Source organism: Harpia harpyja, chromosome 11 (genome assembly GCF_026419915.1).
Source record: "Harpia harpyja isolate bHarHar1 chromosome 11, bHarHar1 primary haplotype, whole genome shotgun sequence".
NCBI lineage: Eukaryota > Metazoa > Chordata > Aves > Accipitriformes > Accipitridae > Harpia > Harpia harpyja.
In genome coordinates, this window is record NC_068950.1 from 38,836,035 (window position 1) to 38,859,152 (window position 23,118).

The window sequence follows — 23,118 nt, forward strand, 5'->3', positions numbered from 1 at the left end:
TTTCTGACTCGGGATTGTACTGGAGACAGGGAAGATGGTCCCCAGGAGCATTGCTGTGGGCTGACTCTGCCCTCCCTCAGCACCCGCTGCTGGCTACAGGTCACTTCAGAACAGCAGCTGCCTGGATGTCCAGTCTGACCCACGTGTTCGATACGCTGGTTGCAGAGCTGCTTGAGCTCTCTAAGCTACAAGCAAACCCTGGAACAAGCCTCTGGGAGCACAGAGCAGCAATTCCTGAGCTCTTCAGCTCAACCTCGACGCTTGCTGTGCAGCCACTTTTTGCCCTCCCCCAGAACTCACTTGGCCAGAGTCTCGGGTTTGATGAGAATGTTGAAGTACGTTTTCTTCAGCTGCTCTGTTATCATTTCAAAAACTGCTGGAGTAAAGCTGAAGTCAGACAAATAATCAATGATGAGCTGAAATAGAAGCTGTAACGAAAACAGTTTTAAGTCAGGGGGTTGTTTTGGTTTTTTAAAGAACCAATTTAAACCTAACCCTATATAATAATAAAAAAAAAAATCATCATTATTTGATCAACATAAGAGATGTGCAGGGTTACTAAAGCACATCCCTCAGTTCTGTTAGATGTTCTTCACTAAACCATTCTATACCAAATTACAGTCAGTTTCAAAAGGACTGCATTTTCAGAAAGTGAATGAAATAAGGTCAATATCTCAAATCAACAGGAGTTTCCACATTCTGTTGAAACAAACCTAGCCTGTAACTCCAACATTTCTGTATTAGATATTCCAGTTTTTCTTTTTACAGCTGACCAGCATGATGACATTGCAACACAGCAACATTCATGATTAAAAAAAGAATATTCAGACCGTGCTATTTGCATCTCTGGCTTTTTCTGTTAAACCTCACATTAGTAAGTCTGACAGACAATTGACAGTCTTGTTAAAGCTCCAGTCAAGCTCTTGCAATGAAAGTCTAAAGGAAGCTTGGCAATGCTCTCCTCTTCAATCACTACATCCTCTCTGTTTGTGCTTGCCGTGTCTTACACGGCCAGCATTTAGAGAATGGGAACAGGGATCCCCCAATCCTCATTAAGTAAGCTCTTAGCAACCCAACAAAGAAAAACTGCACCCAAAATGAGCATGTTCAGAAGCTGTATCTCCAAAGTCAAATTGTAAACAAAACCTATTTTCAGACACACTTCTCCAGACAGTGTGCAAAGAGCCTTAGCTTGTAGATGGAGAGGCTCTAACACTCTATATGGACAGAGGAGACTCATAGCTCTTTTTAAAGGAAAAGCCGTTAAAGTCTTAATGGAGGTACAGTGATTAAATAAAGGAAGATTTATCTTAAGTCAGCCTAAGGTCAGTAATGTAAGCTTGTGTAAGTGAATAGAACTACATCTTTATACACATAAGCACATGAAAAAGCATTTGCTGCATTACCCTGTACCTGAACAGAGACACAAATTTTCCAATTTAAAATACCCCATCTAAACATTGAAAGCTCCAGCAAACTAGGCTCCAGCTGCTAGGACAAAAAGCACAGCAGCATGCATAAAAGTATTTAGAAGATCAGCAGTACTTACAGGTAGTTTATGATTGAATCCTTTCACTCGAATGACTAATCCATGCTCTCCAGCTACTAGCTTGTATTCCAGCTGAGCGACGTCTGCTTCATAAGCTGGTTCACCAAGATTATGGGAAAGGATGTTTACAAATGTATCAAACAAAACTATGCTGGATGGAGAAAAGGGCAGAGGGTTAAAAAGAAAGAAAAAAAGGATAGAAGAAAGATAAAAATCAGCCCAATGAGTTTGATGGTACACACAAGAAGTTCTCCAACAGAAACGAATACTTGAATTAAACTAGATTCAAAAAGAAATTTTCAACAAACCCAGAAATATAGAATGCAAGTTTCCCTTTGTCCAGAAAGCACATGATACTACTTAAAAATTATTTTTGACATTCAACTGTTCTTTGCAATGAATAAGATTCCAGCTTCACATGACTTAAGACTTCTTCAAGGTAGGAATGCACATTGTAACATGCCAATGCTCAAAACATTGAGTAATCACAGAAAATGAGATTATTACACTTTGTGTAAAGGAATGGGGGACGGATGGACTCAGTTATGCTGAAGACTTGAGTAATGAGATGATTATTTATCTATCAAGATTTTAAAAAAGTAATAAGCTAGAGCAAATCAGGCTACACAATGTGGAAATTGCAGTCTGTGCTTTCAGATTTTTGTTATTGCCTGGATTCCAATTCAAACTAACAAAGCCCTGATGGAAACAGATTTATAAAGGCTTTCCCAAAACATTAGTTGTGTAGGTCTCAGTAGGCTTATGATAAAAGCACTACGAAATTCGTTACAAATGGCAATGCTAGCCTAAGACTAGCAGAAGTGCAGCACGTGCAGAGCTGTAATCTTGAGGTCTATCTAACAAATGGTTTCTAAATGCTGCTGATAGTCTCTTCACCTGCTCCTACAGGCTCCCAAATTGCTGGTTCAGGACTGACTCCTTCTCTAAGCGCGTCCTTCTGGCACGTGCACTGCTGCTGTTATATTATTTTTTCCAAAACTTGCACTCCGTAATAACACACCATGAAACTCCTATGCATCTGTTTGCTACAGTAACGACCTGCTGCAGAACCACTCTTGCTGCACTACAGATAAAACCATGAGGAAAGTGTAAGAACATGAGAAAAGGAAGCCTTATTCTATTCCAGTTTAAAATTAATCTCTTTTCATGGTTTTTCACTAGGTATGGTAATTTAGTTACTCTGCAAGATAAACATAAATAATATAATCCTCACTTCTCTGCAGACTGCTGTATCAACGGAGAGATCAGGTGGAATCGAACATAACCTGGTGGGGAAAAAGAAACTTAAATGAGCAATTGTATAAAAAGTGACAGCTTTCTAAAGTCAAATATATTTCCATCAGGTTGTTCTTTGGTCACAGTTTGAGTCTAATGAAAATGGTCATTCAGCTACAAGAATATATTTTTGCTTATATTGTCATCATCAAATGTCTTCTTTTTTTCACTCCAAAACCTTCCCTTAAAAATACCAAACATTAGAAAACACAGAGCTGTGCTTTGCAGAATACTAACTCACATGACGTGACCAAGACTAATAAAAAAAGAAAACTCCACGAAACATGTTTAACAGACACTAAAAATTGTGACATTCTGCTTGAAAGCAGCAATGTATTTTCCACATTTGTCTCAGATCCTGGCTATATTTTTTCTTTCTGTTGAAGAGACTATAGTCTTCTCCAATTAATGCGTTCCTTTGTTCTCAAGCCCTTGTCTCAGTATCATATTCTGTCTGCGCAATTCTGTCCATAGTCAGACTTTCAGAAGTCAGTATATTTCAGTGATTCCACTTTTTAACCTGAGGTATCTGCAGGGTTTCTTTCTTGCAAGGTAGTTTACCTGCTTCTCTTTTATTATAGCTAATAAACATATCAAAAGGACCATGGAAGAGCTGACAGTAAACACTGAGTTTAAATGGTGAACACTATCACGGTTTATTTGCCTTCTAATAAATTCCAGCTGGTAAAAACAGGGACTTCCTATTCTTTGGAAAGCCGTAAGGCATTTACCTTTTGGGATTTTGAATTTATCATCCTTCCTGTACCAGAGACAGCCTTGTTGTGTGCTTAGTGTTTTGACTGGATATTCTGTCTCAGGGCAGTCAGCAACTTTCAAAGCAAAGTCAGTGGCTAACAAAAAGAAAAACCAAACCAAAACCAGAAGTTAGTGGGTTTCACAGACACAGCCAGGCTACATGCACAAAAGTCTTCAAAATAATCAACAAAATACATTTTTTCCCCTCCCAGTTTGCTAAATTATATATGATAACGCCTTTCTGGACCCAAAGAACATTTATTTTTCAGTTCCACACCAGAATAGTGGCTCAGAAGCAGTGCAGAAGTGTGATGTTGCATTCCATCCAGGATACAAGTTATGGGTTTATTTTCATTTGTTTTGGCAACAAAGCCAGATGGTGTTTAGATACTTTCAAAACCAGCAGGATTAAGCAAATAAAATTGCTCTTCTATGGTGTCCAGAGCCCTGTGTTAACTCCCACTGATTGTGTGAGACCTGGTCTGTTATGGCTATATGATCTGTAAGTCTACACCTTAGAAAAACTCAGTTCTCAAGCTGATAAATAAAAGAATAGTAAATAAAATTCAGGTGAACAGAGCTCTCATATTTTTTAATTTGCAAAACCAGGTTGATGTTCAGATGGAAATTAAGATTCTTTCTAAACCACAGCAAATTTTCAAATAAATTATTGGGGGAAGATTTCAGTCATCCTCAGGTGCCTTACCTATGTATTTGTTTTCTTCTGGAAGGTGTAAATCCTGATTTAACTCAAAGTCACTGGCCCATAAATCACTCCAGTACTTGTCGATATCTATTAAAAAACATGAAATACATTTAGTGCAATAGAAGGGTAATGCTATCCTATTTCCCAGGTCAGTCATCTCATCTCTTAGCTATCTCCATGAAGATTTGCAGTACGATAGGAGTTTCTTAATGTCACCTGGTTCATCGTGACTCTTTCTAAATCCCTTCCTAGGAACTCCCCTGGAGCAGGACTAAAGCAGTCCTATTAAAAAGTAAATCAAGCCTGCCTGCATTAGTAATCCAGCTACCAACACACCTGTCCTTCATTGTTTGTGTTCTTTTCCCTGTTCAAGACTTGAATGGCAGCCAAGTAGAGGGCTCACTGGGATCCCCGCCTCCTAAAACAATGGTAAACTAGGGAGTGTGAATCAACCGATACCAAAGAAAGAAGAACAATTATTGAGTAGGACAGAGTATTTGACTAATAATGAGGTCAGTAAAGCACCAAGGATTAATTTCCCTACTTCCGTGTGGTTGTATTTTGTGTTGTCACCCTTTTAATCTCTCTAATGCACAAATGAGACATTCCTTAAGTTTCTGCCATTGATTTACCTTCCACGCTGTATTGCGTTCCAAACCACCTCTCTTTTAGATGACACTGGCCTTCATTGGCAGCAGACAGCAAAACGAGGTTGGCTCTCTGAGGACTGAGCTGGTTAAGGGCATCAGCAATGATCTACAAGTTCAAGACAATATTTCAGTCCAAATGCAACTCTGGATCTGCCTGACCCAGCAAAGACTTTTTAGTCTGAACATACAAAGAACAAGACATAACCAGCTTACAAAAAAGGAGATTTGCTTTCTGAGTATAAAAAGAGTGATTCAATTAATACAAAATCTGTGCCTGTATTATGCCTAATTACATGCCTATCTATGTGCCTACATTGTATAGCGTGCCTATATTTTCCTTACATTGAAACATGTAATCAGAATTCAAAGAATATTTACCTCAGGCTTGTATTCAAACAAGAGCTGGTCTCCTGTCAGAAAATCCTCCTTCTGAAACAACTGCATGTTCTCACAAAGGCTTTCCACATAGTCAACTGGATCTGTCTGTAAGCAAATAGATAAAGCTGTTTTTCACATAATCAGAAAACTAAAATATCAATGCCCTGAGAAAAGCTTGACTTGTCAGGTATGTTGAGCATGAGTTGCATGCTCTGCTTGTTACAGCATTTAGTTTTGGTTATTAAACTACATACATTTCATAACCATATCTAATGCTCAGGACTCCTCTGAGAATCCCGAAATATCAGACATCGTCTTTATAGAAGAAATGGCCTTGAGCATGCATTTACAGTCATTAAACCTACTAGGTTAAAGACCCAGTAGAATGCACTCCTTGCCTCCAGGGAACACCAGCAGTTGCACAATTCAAGATTTAAAGTGATCTGGAAGCCAGAAAGAGCAAGCTGAGGAACTGCTGCTGCTGCATGAGTATCTCTGATTCTGCTCCTTTCCTAAGTTCTCTGCCATGATGTGCGGCGTGAGGAGGATGATATTCTCCTACTTGAACATGAAAGTATAGATTGCCTTTTAGTTGTGTAAGACTGCCTAGTGGAGAGCTTCTTGCTGAGTGCTATTTGGTTTTTTTGAGCCAGCATCATACCGTACAGATCCTGGGTCCAGATACAGACCACACTTTGCCTGAAAAGAGGAAAGTTCAACACATCTGTGTCTTATAAATGTAGTGGAAAACATGACCAAGAATTTCTTAAGACACTGTACATCTGTGGAAACATTAAACTTCTCTTGGGGCACATAACAGCTTATCCCAAAACCATGCCTCTATAACCATTATTTTTTAGGATGGCCACATACCAACTCTTTCCATCAACCAGAAGAGTGGCATGCCACAACTAAGTCATTCATCTGTCCCTAAGATGCACAACCCTGTCACAAAAGCACAGCACAAAAGCTTTCTGAGTTAAATTCCTGCACTGTCAGTAATCAAAATCAACTGGCCAAAAAGGCAGGACTCTTAACAGTGGTTATTTCCCCATTGTAAACTCAGGTGTTTTCTATCCCTACCTGGCTTGATACTGTGAAGTACATAGTCTGTTAGAGCAGTAACAGTTTTGGAGAACATAAAATTCTACCCAGGAGTACTAAAAAGAACCAAGACAACCAATAAGAACCTTTCAGGACTAAATAGCTTCATTTTGATGAAAAAGTCATACTTCCAATTGGACAACCTCTGTTGGCAATGATTAAAGACAGATTCATAAAACTGTATGTAGTGCAACAGATATTCATTCCTGCCATGTCCAATATACTAAATAGCCATCCTTCATAGATTTTTAGTTCTTCTCTACTGTTCGGGGGAAAGCTTTTGTTAAGAGGAGACGGTCTGTTGTAATTTTGTAGTAGTTGAACTTCACTAACAAACTCATAAAAGTTGTATTCCACTAAAAAAACCACCACGCAACGTTTAAAAAAACGCACTTGTAAATCAGCATAAACTTGTTCCTACCAAAGAAATCCAGCGCTCTGTTATCTATCACTTGGGGTTGTTGGCAGCAGTCCTTGCTGTCTGTATCACTTGCAAATACCACTTCTGTTATTCAAAGGCCACTCAAGACACTCAATATCCTCCATATGCTATTTTGAAGGCAGAGCTACAGATGCAAGCATTTGCTAAAAAAAGCTATTTTTAACATCCTGATGCTCCCAGCAGACAGGCAGGTCTTAAGAGTGTCCAAAAATACTTGGAGCAGCTGGAACGAAAAACCCCTCCACTTTCAATATTTCCTTTTTTTTTTTTTTTACCTCCTTCCTGCATTTGTGTACCTTAAAGAAACCAATAAACTTCAGTGATGCTTTCAAGCCATATATGTAGTATAAGGATCTGTTTTCCCAAAAGGAAATTTTAGTGACATTCAAAAAAAAAAAAAAAACCAAAACCAAGTTACCTAATAAGAAACGAAACATGGCTAAATGTAGTGAGAGTAAGAAAGTCAGTGAAGCGAGGCTTCTCAAATTATCCAAATTGTGCTTCCTTCTTTATCTTTAATAAAAACAAGTAAGATTTTCTGCTAACTGCTATTTCAGTAAATCAAGGAAGACTTGACACAAACCCACATTTAACTGTGCAGACAAGTGGATCGTTAGCATCTTTGCCTTTGTGAGGCCAGGTCACCAGCAAGCAACACATTTCCCACAACACTGTTATTCTATCCCCAGAAATCAGCAGTGCCAAAACAGCTTAAAAAAAGTGAAATTAGGCAAAACTTCTGGAAAGTTCCAAACAATTTGCAGAGCGCTATTAATGGGCACAGAACTTCACACACAAGGGCCTAATGATTAAAACTGAGAAAGAGCCTACCTACCAGGTAGCGAACAAAAAAAGTAACATTAAATTCTGTTAAGGTAAAAGTCACAATATTTCTCTGCCTAGAATACAAATTCTTTCAGCAAAATACAGCCTCATTAAGTGCATAATCTGTTTCTGGTTGAATAGAACTTTGAAAATGTATTTCAAAATTAAAAAGAAATTGTTTTTATGTTTTACCTATATCAACACAAAACAGTGGATGAATACCTGTTCCTGGTAGTGAAATTCATTAGCTTCAATCTTCTGGATTTCTTCCCATATTCTGTAAAGCAGGGAGAAGAGAATAAAAGTGAATTTCCTCCATTATTCCACAACATTTACCAGGAATCTGAAAAAAAGCAGTCTTCTAGGAAAGGCATCAAGGGTGAGTTCAGTGATTCATTCAGGTACAAGATATAGAAGCCAGTATTATTCATGCTTCCCTTCCATCCAAGAGGGCACTTCTTAATTGGCAGAAAGTTCTGCTATTTTCCACAGTGGAAGACTTAACTACAAAGAGTCAAAATCTGATACCAAATTAACATAAAGGCTAACACCAGAACACCACAGTCCTGACTTTCACAGATTTGGCTCAAGATATTTATTTAAATAAAGGCAAAAGTGCACCTTACATCTACACTAGTTCAGTTTATTAAAATTAGAAACTCAATCACAATAAATCAGACTAAACCACCAAGAAACAAGTATAAACATTTAGCAAATTAATTTTTAAACTTTTTTAACTGATACGTTTCCCACATAGACAAGCTTTACTACTGACTCACCATTTATGCTCTAGTAACCCCACAAAAAATGCAAACACTACAAATAAAAGGCTAATGGAGAAGGACAATCTCGTGAATATCTGATGTAGTGGCAAACACTTGCCTTTTATCTGGCCCTCTTTTCTGCAGCATCTTCACATACTGAAATACAACATGGGCCACCTGCAGACAGAAAGGAACAGATCAATTTTTCCAAATATCAGGAAAACGGTAGGAAAATCAAGTTGCAGTTAACCATACCTCATAGAAGTGCTTGTAACCTTCATCAGTCAAAGTCACAGAAATGCTGAAGATGGAGTAAGTGGAGTTCTGTTCAAACCCTGTCTCACCATTTCCTCCATATAATGCAAGAGCCCAAAATCTATGGAAGAGTTAAAGGCACTTATTAATCACTCATTTCAGCTTTATTGGACCTTAGTTACAATCAGCATTATCATAGCTTTACTTCAATGGCTTTCAAATTGTTTACAGTTTACACAAAGCTTTTCCAACATAAAGATGCGAATCTCAGGATAACACAATTTAAGAAAAACAGTGAAAAAGCTAAGTTACCTTTGGGACTTCTCTTAAAGATCAGTCACAGATACTGCTGATCCATGGATCACAAACCAGAAACCACTTATTTCTTACTTGGGTCTATCAAAAGTTTAAAGAATATCACTACAAAATGCTGATACAAAAAAAATCAGACTTGGCCTGCTTTCATATATATATATATGTAGAATACATACATACAAAATAGAGTTTGCCTTTATTTTAATCATAGGAAAGCATTTAATTACTATGCTTAAAAAATACATACTTTTTTCTAAGAAAAGAAAGAACGCTGCCTTTGCCTTCATGTCCCACCAACCAGGAAATATAATGAAGTGGCTTCACTCTAAAAGAAAATTTGAAGGAGATTAAATGCCAGGGGGTAATATGTTTCATAGAAAAAATTCAATCACTAGACAAACAATTAAAATATACATTATCTGTTTCTTCATGGCAAGTTTTGCATTTTCAGGCAGCATTAGGATAATAAGCTAAGAATGTGGGAGTTCAGAACATAATGACTGATCTGAGTCAGTGAGGAATGACATTAAATCAGTTGTGTACCAATTCCACTCAATTTATAAAAGGAACCATATCTGCATCACTTTAATTCATTTAAAAGACATTCCCCTAGCTGAATCAAAGTAATCTGAAACACAAATAAATTAGATTCTTTGGCTTGTTGTGGAAGTCAATAAAGTATTCACAACATAAACACGGTACAAGTAAAATGCAGCACCACCGTACCTGTAATACTGTTCTTGTGGTGGAAGTGCCCAGGTGATACTCAATGAATGAACCTTCCTGATTGGAACAACTGAACACAAATAAATTTACTGAATATAAATATACATGATTAGACATAGATAAGAAATTTTACATAATGTAGAAAGAATGGTTACAAGTTATTCAGAACCACACAGAATTATTCTACAAAGTATCTGGATCACACAGAGAAAATACAAAGCTAGGTATTCAAAACATTTAAACAAATCTACTTATAGAATCATAGAATCAAGAATCATAGAATCATTTAGGTTGGAAAGGACCTTTAAGATCATCGAGTCCAACCACTAACCTAACACTGCCAAGTCCACCACTAACCCATGTCCCTAAACACCACATCTACATGTCTTTTAAACACCTCCAGGGATGGTGACTCAACCACTTCCCTGGGCAGCCTGTCCCAATGCCTGACAACCCTTTCAGTAAAGAAATTTTTCCTAATATCCAATCTAAACCTCCCCTGCCACAACTTGAGGCCATTTCCTCTTGTCTTATCTCCAGCCACCTGACAGAAGAGACCGACCCCCACCTCACCACAACCTCCTTTCGGGTAGTTGTAAAGAGCGATAAGGTCTCCCCGCAGCCTCCTTTTCTCCAGACTAAACAGCCCCAGTTCCCTCAGCCGCTCCTCAGAAGACTTGTGCTCCAGGCCCCTCACCAACTTGGTTGCCCTTCTCTGGACACGCTCCAGCACCTCCATGTCTTTCCTGTAGTGAGGGGCCCAAAACTGAACACAGGACTCGAGGTGCGGCCTCACCAGTGCTGAGTACAGGGGAACAACCACCTCCCTGCTCCTGCTGGCCACGCTATTTCTGACACAAGCCAGGATGCTCTTGGCCTTCTTGGCCACCTGGGCACACTGCCGGCTCATATTCAGCCGTCTGTCGACCAGCACCCCCAGGTCCTTTTCCTCCGGGCAGCTTTCCAGCCACTCTTCCCCAAGCCTGTAGCGCTGCATGGGGTTGCTGTGACCCAAGTGCAGGACCCGGCACTTGGCCTTGTTGAACCTCATACAGTTGGCCTCGGCCCATCGGTCCAGCCTGTCCAGATCCCTCTGGAGAGCCTTCCTACCCTCCAGCAGATCAACCCTCCTGCCCAGCTTGGTGTCATTGTTTTACTTACCTTTGTAAAGCTTGTGAAATTCTGGTGTGTCAAAAGGCTGAGTCAGATGGCCAAAGCTGGGTTTGGGTAAACCACTTAAAAGCAAAATTAAAGTGTGATGTTACTGGCAAGTATTCAAGGCTACATGGAGATAATCACAAGACATAAGCATCCATAGCTCTGATGTGACAGAGGCAGTACACCAGACAACCAGTAAATGGCCCTTAAAGAGTGCAGCCCAGGATCCACCCAGCCCAAAGGGGAAGGCAACCTGGCTGGCATTCACTTGCACTCTGCCCACACAACAGAGTAATTACCCAAGATTTAGATATCCCATCAACTCCTCCCTCTCCTTCTGTCCAAGGTGGTAACAATAAAAAGCTTGCTTTCATAACAGGGGAAGGGAAAGCCAAGCACAGTAAACAACTTCCTGAGTTGGCCCTGGATTCACAGAATCCTGATGGATTGTCTTGTGGAGAAGGAGGAACAAGAAGGACAGGAGTCAGGAGAGACAAACGTGTCTCTGTATGGCATTAGACTTTCACAAGTGCACTTCTATGCACCACAGAAATAAACATCTTGCAAAAGTAGAAAATGAAAGGGGAAGTAAAATGCTTTTCAAGTTAGCAAAGCTTTTGCAGAACTCCCTTTTTAGACAGCACATTGGAGTGAATTATTAAAAAAAAGATCAAGTTCTAACCAGTTGCCACCCTAAGGATGACAATTAAATTCAAGATATGGTCTTAATTTATTTTGCTGCTAATTATTTTTGACACAAAGCAAAGATAAGCAACGTAAAATGATAATCTTCGGTTTGAATGATTTTTCATAAAATCAAGGTATCACCACATATTAAGCAAACACTGCTGCAAGTTAGCACCACACAGCTTGCAGGCTAAATAATTGTTATGCATAAACAAAGTCTTCCTGAAACAATTAATGCCAGTCTTTAATTTCCAAAGTTGCCCTTTTTTTCTGGATAAGGATGTTAATTAACAAATGTTAATTTTCTTAGTTTCTCCAGCAAGGGAGTATTTTTTTTAAAAACATCATTTTAAGAACAGATAATTTTATCATTTGTAATGCCTTCATGAATCAAAAGAATCTTACTTATTTGGGATCTCAGAGAAGATTTCTGTCACCCACTTTTCCAAAGTATCCAGTGTTTCTAATAAGGAGAGAAAAAAAGAAAGCCAGAAATGCAATTTCCTGAAAATCTAAGACAAATTCTTTATCTTATCTCACCAGTGCAGTTATTTTAAAGAGGCTGCAAGTCAGTATATTTTAAAATTGCAAAGTTCTAAATTATAAGCTTCAAAGCTGTTGGTTTGAGCCAATTCTTAATATTCACTGAACTATAACTTTGGTCATAGCTCTGGTTTTGTATATAGTGCCAAAATCTCAGGCTGATACAACTGGGATTTAAAGTGCAGTAGTATGTGGTATAACTGTGAAAAGGAACTGCTGACTTAGGTATCTACAAAATCACAAGTACTTGTTAGACTCATTCCATCACTTCATGTCCAGAATATACATGCCAGTTTTCACACTCAAATGCAGTCCTGCAGTGCTAAGAATTCCTTCTCCCCATCCTCTTCTCTAAAGGAAACGTGTCAAGAACCAGAAGTTTAAGGGGTTTTTTTAAATGACCAATTGGAAATTGCTTGTTTAAGCAAGCATTCTGAATTCCCAAAGTGATGCTGTATATGCTAAACAGCAACAACAAAAAAGGTGGGATGGGTGGGGGGAAGATTCACAATTTCCTTTGTTTTAACAGAGACAGAAATACAAAGTTGACCTGGCTGGCTATCAGTTACCATGATTTTCTTCCCAACCACCAGAAGAAACATTACTACGTGATTATTCAAGAGGCATTCAATGCCCTAAGTAGTTTACAGGCTAGACAGAAAAGCATGGGAGAAGAAAAGAATTACTACCTCTATTATTACCATCTCCATTTTACAGATGGGAACTGCAATCAGTTTTAGCATTCAATAAAACCCCTATGCACAAATCTAACTTGAATACATACAACTCTATTTTCAGCACAGGTCTCTACTACATGCTTAATTTCTAAGAAATTTCCTTCTTTTATTCTCAGCAGAAACAACCCATAGTTCTGAAGTTCTTTGCTGAAATGCAACTCATTTCCATTTGCATAGAATTTTTCAGTCTACAGGGAAAAAAAACTTAGAATCTCTATTCTTCCTAGAGAAATGTGTTTTATTTTAAGACCTCTTTTGAAAGAGCCCCAAACAGAACAAGACAACTGGGAGACCCAGTCTCAGTCTCCCCATCATTTTCTGTGGAGGTTCACTGTAGATGGCAGAGAAGCCAGCAGCATTAAGTCATTTAAGTGGTCTGACTCTACATTCCTACAAGATTCTTCTTTAACTGTATTTTTGAGATTTTATCTTCTGTGTCAATCTGGAACCTACTCAACAGTTTAGTTAAAAGTTTCTCAAGAAATGGCAGGATGACAATAACACAGCACAATTGCTCAAGTCTTGTTTCATTTAGAAACCAGGCTAAAATCTACATATAAATACCTCCTGCAGGACTGGACAATCCACTAAAATGGCTTGGGCTACAGCTGAACTGGTGCCAAAAGCACTACACCAACGGCAGCAATGAGCCTGTTTTTAAGGAACAACTGACGTTACCTTTAGATTGGACAACTAAAGTCATATAGTGAGCAGAGTAATGGCGCTGCCAGAATTCCCTCAGTCTCGTGTAGGTATCAATATTATTCATTTTAGGCTCATGTTTGAGTGTATCCGCATTACCTGTAAACATTAAAAGGTGGTTAGTTATGTAGACACTGGTTACGTCAACACCAGATATACAGACAATTTCTTTTCCTCCTCTGGCACTGAGTCTACATGGTAAGCACATCAAAAATATCCAATAGGAAATTGGAGTTAAAGGAATGTTAACTGAAATTTAAGATCTTCCAATTTCTAGCTCCTATTATAAGGACAGTTGTTATTTCTATGACAAGGGAGGACAGAGTCCTCCTGCATTATCAGATCACCCATACAGCATACAGCACAGCTGTGTTGCCAGCTATTCACTCACCAATGGAACTTGCAGAATGGGGTGGGGAAAAAGACAGGAAAATATGATGTTCAGTATATGTCACTACAGAACTTTATAAAAATTATCTACATTTCAAAGCTGGCTAACTCTATTACCCATCACACTGCAACTCACATGCTCACCAGCACCACAAGGGTGAGGGAGCTAGGACTCTGTTGTCCAGGAGGCGAAGGACAAATTTCCCTTCTGCTCCACTCACATGGCTGTGAAGGTCTACTTCTGCAAGTTCAACAGTGAATTACTTACTTTGAAAAGCCTCTTAGACACAAATCCAGAAATACTTTATTTTTCCAGGAAATTTTAATAGCCAAAAACAAGCTTAAGCAAGACAGAGATGACTCAGAGTGCACCCTTTACATTAACAGAAATTTACATGATTATATGCCTAGGGCAACCCAGCTTTAACATCACCAAAAAGTAGTACCAGAATGAAAAGTATCTTAAGAAGCAGACAGCTGCTTTTATTCCCAAACATTTTACTGTAAAATGAGTAGTTGTTCTAATACTTCTGAGCAAGGCTAGTGTTTGCGGTGATAAGATAGCTCATGTTAGTGCATCTTTTAAGTGATTAAAAGTTTAAGAATTATCACCACTTTATAACATAAATTCGGAACTTACCCCAAAAAAATTTCTTCATGGGATGTCCAGGCCTGGCAAGACTCCCAAATAGCATCTCCTTTCTGTTTGCATCAGAGGGTCTTGCTAGCTGATACTCTGTTAATTTAAAGAATTTGCAGTGGCATGCATCAAAATTTCAGGTCACGTTCCCACAAAATAAAACAAAGCAACAACCCCAACCAAACTGAAAAGGAGACACACCACACAGATGCAGCCTGGAATGAAGTATGATGAAATAGTGAAATAGGATAAGAAACAGGACTTGCTAGCAGTAATGAATATAAGTCAAGAGAAGAGGAAAACATAGCTCATTGCTGAGAAGTAAAGAAAGGGATAAGGAGGGGAAGCATGTAAAGCCCCAACCTGTCCTGTCCGAATGCTCTCAATCTGTTAAATTTAATGGGAACACAAGACCATCAATATTCTACAAGGTCAGGCCCTGCAGAAAGGGCCAGGGAACAATTACAAATCTGCTTCTCCCATATATCACACAGAATAACTTCTAGCCTAATAACAAAATAAGAAACTGAAAGCTGAGCAAGATAGTTTCCAAAAATGCAGTTTTACAATCAGTTTATACTAATCTAAATATGGGATTCTGCCAAAATCAAGAATTCACCCTCCTGAACTGTATTTTCCTGTTCCCGTTTGTTCTGGTAATAAGAAACATACACAGCAGAGCTGTAAACTAATTCTTTTGGCTGGGTTATTCTGCAGCCAGTTCATCAAGCTGACATAATTTACCAGGCAGTGCATTACTACAGTGTCAATACAAGGGAAGGAGTGGATCTGCATGGTGAAGGCAGTGCAAGTGAAGGCATAAATTGGCTTAAACTGTTGAAGAACCACACCTTAACTCAAAGACAGGTCCTTGTTTATATTGACACTTATCTAAATTCAAAGATCATATTGCCCATTTTTCCTTGCCAGAAGACAGATGAAGACGACAACTTGGAATAAATATTTGAACCAGTTGGTATATCTGCCAATAACACTTTTTTCCTAAAACAGTGAAGTTTTATAGGCAGTGTGCAGGTATTCATTACATATTAGAAAATCAAGTGAGCACTCCACTCGCTTCTACACCTGGTTAAATTTCCTTCTGTGAAGCGACTTTGTAGTTTTTAAGGCGTTAGAATAAGGAGACAAGTACAATCACCTCAACTTATTGTATTGACTCCACATAGGACTGGTGAGAGCATTGGGGCTATGCTGGAGTTATAAACATGCTGTCCACTGAAGAGCATCCACATGCTCATGTAACTGCCCTACCAGTTACTGACAAACCACTTAAAATTATTAATTTCTAATTCAAGAAATGAGACGGTAAACTCTCACAGTGATGGCACTACATTCAGTCTTCTTCCTCCTCTAACAGCCACTGATACCCATCAAACTTAAATTGAAGAGTTTAATCTCTCTGTCAAGTTAGGTGAACTTGACTGAAGTGCTCAGAAGAGTAGTCCAAAATGGAAACCAATTAACAGTGTTACAAAATAGGTTTTGTTTCTTTAGGAAGATGGGCTAAACACACAGGAAAAGATACTCTTACTTACCACTGTCTACAGCCTCCACTTCTCGGTCTATTGCATCCCTGATCATTAGCGGGTGAATAAAGAATTGTGCCCACCTATGAAACATAAAAATTCGTATACTTTTCTTCAGTGCCTATTAAGCTAGGGAAAAAAACCAGCAATTAAACCCAACATCTACTATTTTAGTTTATAAAGTTGCTTGTCTTACTACAAATTATGTAATTCTTGACCATACTGTCTTAAGGAAAGAAAAAAGCCAGTTCTGTGATACCATCAAAAACCAAAGGGCAGCGCTTTCCTGCTCCATAGAGTGGGAATGAATTGGTTGGATACAGTAGGATATGACACTAATGGGTGCAGGATTATCTGCCTCTACATCCTAAGAATGATCACACCTGATCAGACAAGTGATCCATCTAGTCTGGTACCTGGCTCTAACAACAAGCAGTATCAGATGCTTCAGAGGAAATCCTCGGTTGTTCATTAGGAACAATGAGAACATAGGGAAAGTTTCTTCCTAGGTCCAGGCAACAAATTGTTGCTTTATGTCCTGAATCTTAAGTTTTTATATCCATTACAATTTTACTATCTACTACAAAAGTCAGTGTTGTCATCCAGATACATCTCTTCTCCTGTACCCATAAAGAGCAGAGCCATGGAAAGGGACAGATCTGCAATGAATGGAGACTCTGCAGAAGGCTGCCAGAGAATCTAATATTTCTATTTTATTTGTTGAGTTTTTTTAATGATGCACTGAACTGGCTGAAGCAAAAGGTTAGCAGTAATACATTGCTGATGTAGTTCTACGGCTACAGGACCCATTAAGCTAGAGACTACTTGTCCTGGTTTCAGCTGGGATAGAGTTAACTTTCTTCCTAGTAGCTGGTATAGTGTTATGTTTTGCATTGAGTATGAGAATAATGTTGATAACACACTGATGTCTTCAGTTGTTGCTAAATCGTGTTTAGACTAAGTCAAGGATTTTTCAGCTTCTCATGCCCAGCCAGCAAGAAGGCTGGAGGGGCACAATAAGTTGGGAGGAGACACAGCCAGGACAGCTGACTCAAACTGGCCAAAGGAGTATTCCATACCATGTGATGTCACGCCCAGTACATAAACTGGGGGGAGTTGGCCTGGGAGGGATCGCCGCTCGGGAACTAAGCGGGCGTCCGTCGGCGGGTGGTGAGCAATTGCATTGTGCATCACTCGTTTTGTATATTCCAACTCTTTTATTATTATTGTCATTTTATTATTGTTATTATTACCATTATGAATTTCTTCCTTTCTGTTCTATTAAGCTGTTCTTATCTCAACCCACAAGTTTTACTTTTTTCCCCAATTTGCTCCCCCATTCCACTGGGTGGTGGGGAGTGAGTGAGCAGCTGCGTGGTGCCTAGTTGCTGGCTGGGGTTAAACCACAACACTATTGAAAGGTGATGTCTTTCAATTTCTTTAGATCCACAAGTGCTTGAATGAGCAGAAATCATCAGCAGCACCCATCTACCTTCTTCGTATGTGATGCCGTTCTACAGAACTCCTAATTTCTGTGTTTCCCCTCCACTAAGTGAGCTGTTGTGACAGACCGCAATTATATTTTTTGATTCTTTCACACTTCCAAACATCTAAAAAAGCTGGACCAATCTGCAACTGAAAGCTGAATTTAGCCCAGTAAAGTAAAATTTAGGCAATACTTGGTAAAATGTGCAAACACTTGTTCTCGGCATCATCACAGGAGTGTATTTTGATCAAAGTATGTTTGCAGTGGAGTCTACTCTCCTCCTGAGATATTCTACAGCATCAAGAATACACAGCTGCCATGCACCCATGAATGAGTAATTTCCTCCACCCATGCCAACAGGTGGAGCTCTGTTGTCCCAACATATCCCACAGCGCAAAACAGCAAGTGAAATACTTTCTGGCAAAAGACAGACACTTCTCTGAATAACCTGGCTTGGGTTACATGTATCCTTTCGAGGCACACGTTGTACCATAACTTTTAAGGCTGCCCTCCCACCCACCATGATGGATTAGACTTGGAGACTAAAGAAAATTTAGAAAAAACACTAACTATCAGGACAGATATTTCAAAGGATGACTCACTGAGACTCTCAGAGCACTTCCCCTCTGAACAGTTGTCACATTGCGTAAGATTTCTCCTGTCATCAAAGCCACTAGTTTAAGGGTGCTAAAACAATCAAAAAGCTACGTGCATTGAGATTTACACACGGATCCTATGTAATCACCCAGTGGCTACACTGGCACTATCTCAAAAAAACAGCAACATAGCCACAGGGAAATAATATTTCCTTATGTTCAATATTCACTGTTGAAGTGCAGGTACCGATGGAAGTTCAGCAACAGCCTTAATCATCCCAAAATGAAGAACTGAACAGCTACACCCAAGCTCCTGAGGCACATACAAACTTTCATTAACACCTAATCACCATTTATATGAAGTTACCTATCAAGCGCTTCTTTGAAGTACTTCCTCTGCACATCAAACTGGAAGACTGTCCGCTCACAGTCGGTTGAAGCATTGTCACTGCCCCCATGTTTCTTCAGAAACGCGTCAAACCCATTCTCATCTGGGTACTTCAAACTGCCCATAAAAACCACTGGAACAAAAATCAGCAAAATTACCAAGATGACATTAATTTGTTATTCCTAATTGCAGCTATAGCAACCCCTCTTCAGCACAGTGTTACCTACAACTGACCCACAGCTCACATGCAGAGGTTAACTACTAAATAGCAACAGACTGTGTAATTTGCCCAATAACTAGTGTAATCTGCCTTTAGCAGAAGGCCCAAATAGACTGGAAATAACAGTGCCTTTCTAGGCATGCTTGGCCTCATTCGGTCAAGAGTAGTATTTTGAGATACATCTGGTCAGAAACTTCATGTGGTTTCTGTGCCTGTATTACTAATTCATCATCCTTTACTAGAGAGATACAGAACTGTAGCTCCACCCTAGTTTATAAAACCATAGGTAACATGCTTCCCCCCACATTTAATGGATAACAAAGAATGTTAATATATGTTAACGCATAGCCTGCCAAAGAGTATGAGACCCATATTAAGGGTTCCTTACTAAGTCAGTATTTTTATAAAAGCACATATTTATTGAACTAATGAAAATAAATTCTGCGATAGCTGAAATAAGAAATGATACTAAAATACTACAGAAATTCAGAGCTACATAGCACTCATTTTGCACTGAAGCTGGATAAGATGAAATAGGAGCAGATACATACTATGTTCTAGGAAGTGTGCTAATCCAGGCAGATCTTCAGGGTCAGAGAAGCTGCCAACGGCAACGCAGAGGGCTGCTGCAGACTAGAGAAAATACAACAATCTCAGTAAAAGCTGCTTCAAGAAACACTTCAGGAAAATTACAGAAGTATAAAATAAATCAATCGGGACAGGCACAATAAAAAGAAGGTCTAGTCTGAACGCCTAACCACAAGGTTTCAGACCACAAGAAAGCTCACTGTGTTTTTTCACCCTACAGCTTTAAGTACATACCTGCTTTTCTGTACAGCCTCTCTTTCTTGTCTCTTCCTTTTCAGCTAGCTCTTCTAATTCACTGTCATCAGGATCATTGAAATCCTCATTATCTCCATCATTGTCCTCACTCTCATCCCCCTCATCACAGTCCTCATCATCAAAACCTTCTCTACCATCTTCGATCTCAGCTCCAGAGTCATCATCTTCATCACTTTCCTCTTCAGATTCATCATCATCGTTGTCTTCCTCCTCCTCCTCCTCCGAAGATAAAGCAGCTGGGGCACCATCCAAGTAATTCAAATCCGAAATCAAAAGTGCACATAAGCCATTTTGCAGTCTGATATACCTGAAAGAATAATTATTTGCAATGAATATGCTCATTTCCCAAATCTGAATTTTCAGAATAGTGAAAATTTCTCTATTTCCTATCACAGTTCTGTGCTCTTCAACTGAGATTTCCTAATGAAAATCTAATGGTAGCTAAGAAGGCGAGCAGTTTTATGGTGGGAAAGTAAAAACACTCTTCTGCTATTCAACAGCTGTAAGAATGAGAAAGAAGCAATTTAAGGTAGTAGCAGAAGCTCTTCTCCCCATAAGGTCAGGGACACCAACTTGTGCTTTTATTTCTCTCTTTGTGAAATGTTTAAGCTACTAGCACTGACTCAGAGAAAACTTCATGTACTCAGAATCAGCAAGCCCAAACTTCAATAGCGTGTTCACTTTTCAGGCTCTTGTAAACATATAATATATGACAGAACTAAGATCTTGGTCTTTGCCTCTAAATAGGCCCCGGAGACTCCATTTTATTTGATTTGATTTTATCAATGCTTTCTATTAAATGGGGTCCCCAGATGTAGCAGGCATGTGTTAGGAGAGATGTCCTCTGCAGGCTTAATAAAATAAGTCACAGTAGGCTGGGTTACTATCAAGCAGCAATATAAACAGAGTTCTGTGTGTGTGCGCGCATACATACGTGGAATTTTTAATATATGTGTGTGCATATACATATATAAAACCCCACAAGCTCTCTGTCCAGCACTGTTCTATAACTTTGCTGACAGAGGACTGCAAGCACTGATGCTCTGCACTACAAGATCTCTCAGCAGTATTTGTTTCCCATCAGATCTGGAATACACAGTCACAATTTGTCAAATTAGCCAAAGCACCTCTCCTTGTAGCTTGGACTGGCTAGTATGCCAGCTGCAGAAAGGAAGAAATGCTGGATCCAGAAAATACTCAATCCAACCTGAGAACTAGTGTGATATAGACAGGTGGTATCCGATCCAGAAAAAAAAAAAAAAAGCTAGTATAAAACAAACCCATGGTCACATCCCACGCTCCCAGAAAAATCTGAGTTACGGAGCATAGAATCATAGAATAGTTTGGATTGGAAGGGACCTTTAAAGGTCATCTAGCCCAACCCCCAAGTTTATACCAGATCAGAACTTTGCATTGTGGCCACTGTTGTAATTAGGTAGCAGAAATTTCAAAGCAGACTTCCAGCTCAAGCTACATGGTAAGTACCCAAAAGGAAAATGAAAGGCAGTTTGTGTGTTTTCCAACCCCATGATTCCCAAGGTTTCTCACTTGTTTCATTCATGGTTATCATTATGCAATTTCAATGTTTCCCAGCAATAAAAGCATGTGTTATTATCAATATTCCAATTAAAATATGAACTCAGCGTAAGTTTTGCTTTTTACTAGAGCTGCAGGCCGCCTGCTATGGCTCTGCAAACCACAGACCAGCTTGGAAACAAATTACTCAGAGTACTTCTCTCCCAACTGAATTTTATGGGCACATACTTGGAGGAAAGGGATAAAAGGGGTATTGTGACAGGATTTAACCAGTTCTGAGACAAAGAAAAAACCCACACTTCTTATACTACCAAGTCTATGAAAAAAACTTAAGAACAAATGTTTAATACTTGTGTTAAGTTTATGAATTATGACCACTCATCCAACAGGAACTGATAGCACTTACGCCAGGCCAGGGTTTCATAATCATTAACACACCTGTTTTTCTTGCTGCAGGACTGCTGAGCAGTACAAATTTGTTCCAAGCAAAACCACGAGTGCATTTTTACTCATTCAAACTACAGCACATAGTGTATAACTTGTAGAGATGCTATGAGTAACTGCAGGAGGTACAGATAGTACTAGATCCACGCTGATGTCTGGCTACGAAGTTCATCATCCACACATGCTGAAATCCTGTCTGTTAACTGTTTGCATCATATACATATGTCGCATTATGCAGCTGCAGCAATTCTGAGTGCACAACAGGGGTCCTAAAAAACAGATATACTGTACATTCGGGCGCTTCAGCCTCTGGGGAGCTCAGAGCAAGAACCCCAGAGTGACAAGTCAACGTTGCTACAGCATGTCTTCCAGCACAACCATCATCATCTTCACCTCTGCATACAACTGTCTTCAGGTTTTCATGGCCCATAAAGAAAACTGGTTTCCCAGTGATCAATAAATAGTCACAGAAAACAGAGAAGAGAATAGTGCTATTCTTCCTGAAAAATTATTTGCCATAAGCCTGTTTAGCCAGGTGTATCCAGTAGCTCTTGTTGATCATCTCCACACACTCCATTAAACTAATGGAGCAGATGATACTAATTTTACATTACTCATCCTCAGGCTTATGGGTGTTACATACCAGGACAGAAAGGACCCAGCAGCAAGGCAACAATTGAACTAAGCCACTATTGAAGGCTATCAGATTTCACTTCAGGAGAATCTAGAACAGTTTAGTTTATACTGCGCAGAGGCACCAACTGACATAGGTGTTCTTTACTTTTTCCATGTTTCAGGCCAATGGAAAAAGACAAGTGTAATCAATACATAACTATCAATTGGTATGCAAAATACAGTATAAAAACTGCAATCACTTAAGGTAGCAACAGAAGCAAGCATCGTCCAATTGCTTTTTTGAAGGACTGTACAGGCATTCATACAAATAAGGCTTAAATATAAAAGAAAATTCAAATTCTTAAAGATACTGTTTAAACATCCTGGACAAATTTAAACAGGATTGCTCTCACACCAAGTTTTTTCTTATATCAATGATAGTTGTTTAGCAGTTAAGTAAATATTAAAATACATATCAATGCATGGCAAACACTTAAAGAAATGTTTTCATTTCCCAAATTACCCAAAACAAGCAATACAAGTCCATGAAATTCCATATATGGATGAGTTTAAATAAAACAGAATTTAGTAAAGATAGCTACCAAGTCATAGCTCTAATAAACAAAACCAACTTTGATTACGACGATAATTTTTGTCCCAACAAACTCACTTTTGAAAATATATTCTGCAATCTGTCAGAACTCTTTTGTTTTTATGATCACTGTATTTGAGAAGATAAAATATAACATTTTCCACTAAGTTAAGACTGATGTCACCATATGGATACATTAAGATCACTGTGACTGGTCTGCAGCGTACA

At 39.0% G+C, this 23,118-nt stretch overlaps 1 protein-coding gene across 1 annotated transcript in view; it reads right to left on the reverse strand.

Moving 5' to 3' along the window:
- NRDC (nardilysin convertase) overlaps positions 1–23,118 on the reverse strand; it is a 31,570-nt gene that overhangs the window by 6,507 nt on the left and 1,945 nt on the right. The window contains exons 2-21 of the mRNA XM_052802215.1: positions 19,683–20,010; positions 19,412–19,493; positions 18,620–18,773; positions 16,180–16,253; positions 14,624–14,719; positions 13,570–13,692; positions 12,017–12,074; positions 10,928–11,001; positions 9,767–9,836; positions 9,288–9,365; positions 8,726–8,846; positions 8,589–8,647; positions 7,929–7,983; positions 5,336–5,440; positions 4,940–5,063; positions 4,308–4,394; positions 3,577–3,696; positions 2,784–2,835; positions 1,550–1,700; positions 301–428 (exon numbers count right to left, since the gene is read on the reverse strand). Of these exons, the coding sequence (XP_052658175.1) occupies positions 301–428; positions 1,550–1,700; positions 2,784–2,835; positions 3,577–3,696; positions 4,308–4,394; positions 4,940–5,063; positions 5,336–5,440; positions 7,929–7,983; positions 8,589–8,647; positions 8,726–8,846; positions 9,288–9,365; positions 9,767–9,836; positions 10,928–11,001; positions 12,017–12,074; positions 13,570–13,692; positions 14,624–14,719; positions 16,180–16,253; positions 18,620–18,773; positions 19,412–19,493; positions 19,683–20,010 (2,139 nt within the window). The remainder of the gene's footprint in view (positions 1–300; positions 429–1,549; positions 1,701–2,783; positions 2,836–3,576; positions 3,697–4,307; positions 4,395–4,939; positions 5,064–5,335; positions 5,441–7,928; positions 7,984–8,588; positions 8,648–8,725; positions 8,847–9,287; positions 9,366–9,766; positions 9,837–10,927; positions 11,002–12,016; positions 12,075–13,569; positions 13,693–14,623; positions 14,720–16,179; positions 16,254–18,619; positions 18,774–19,411; positions 19,494–19,682; positions 20,011–23,118) is intronic.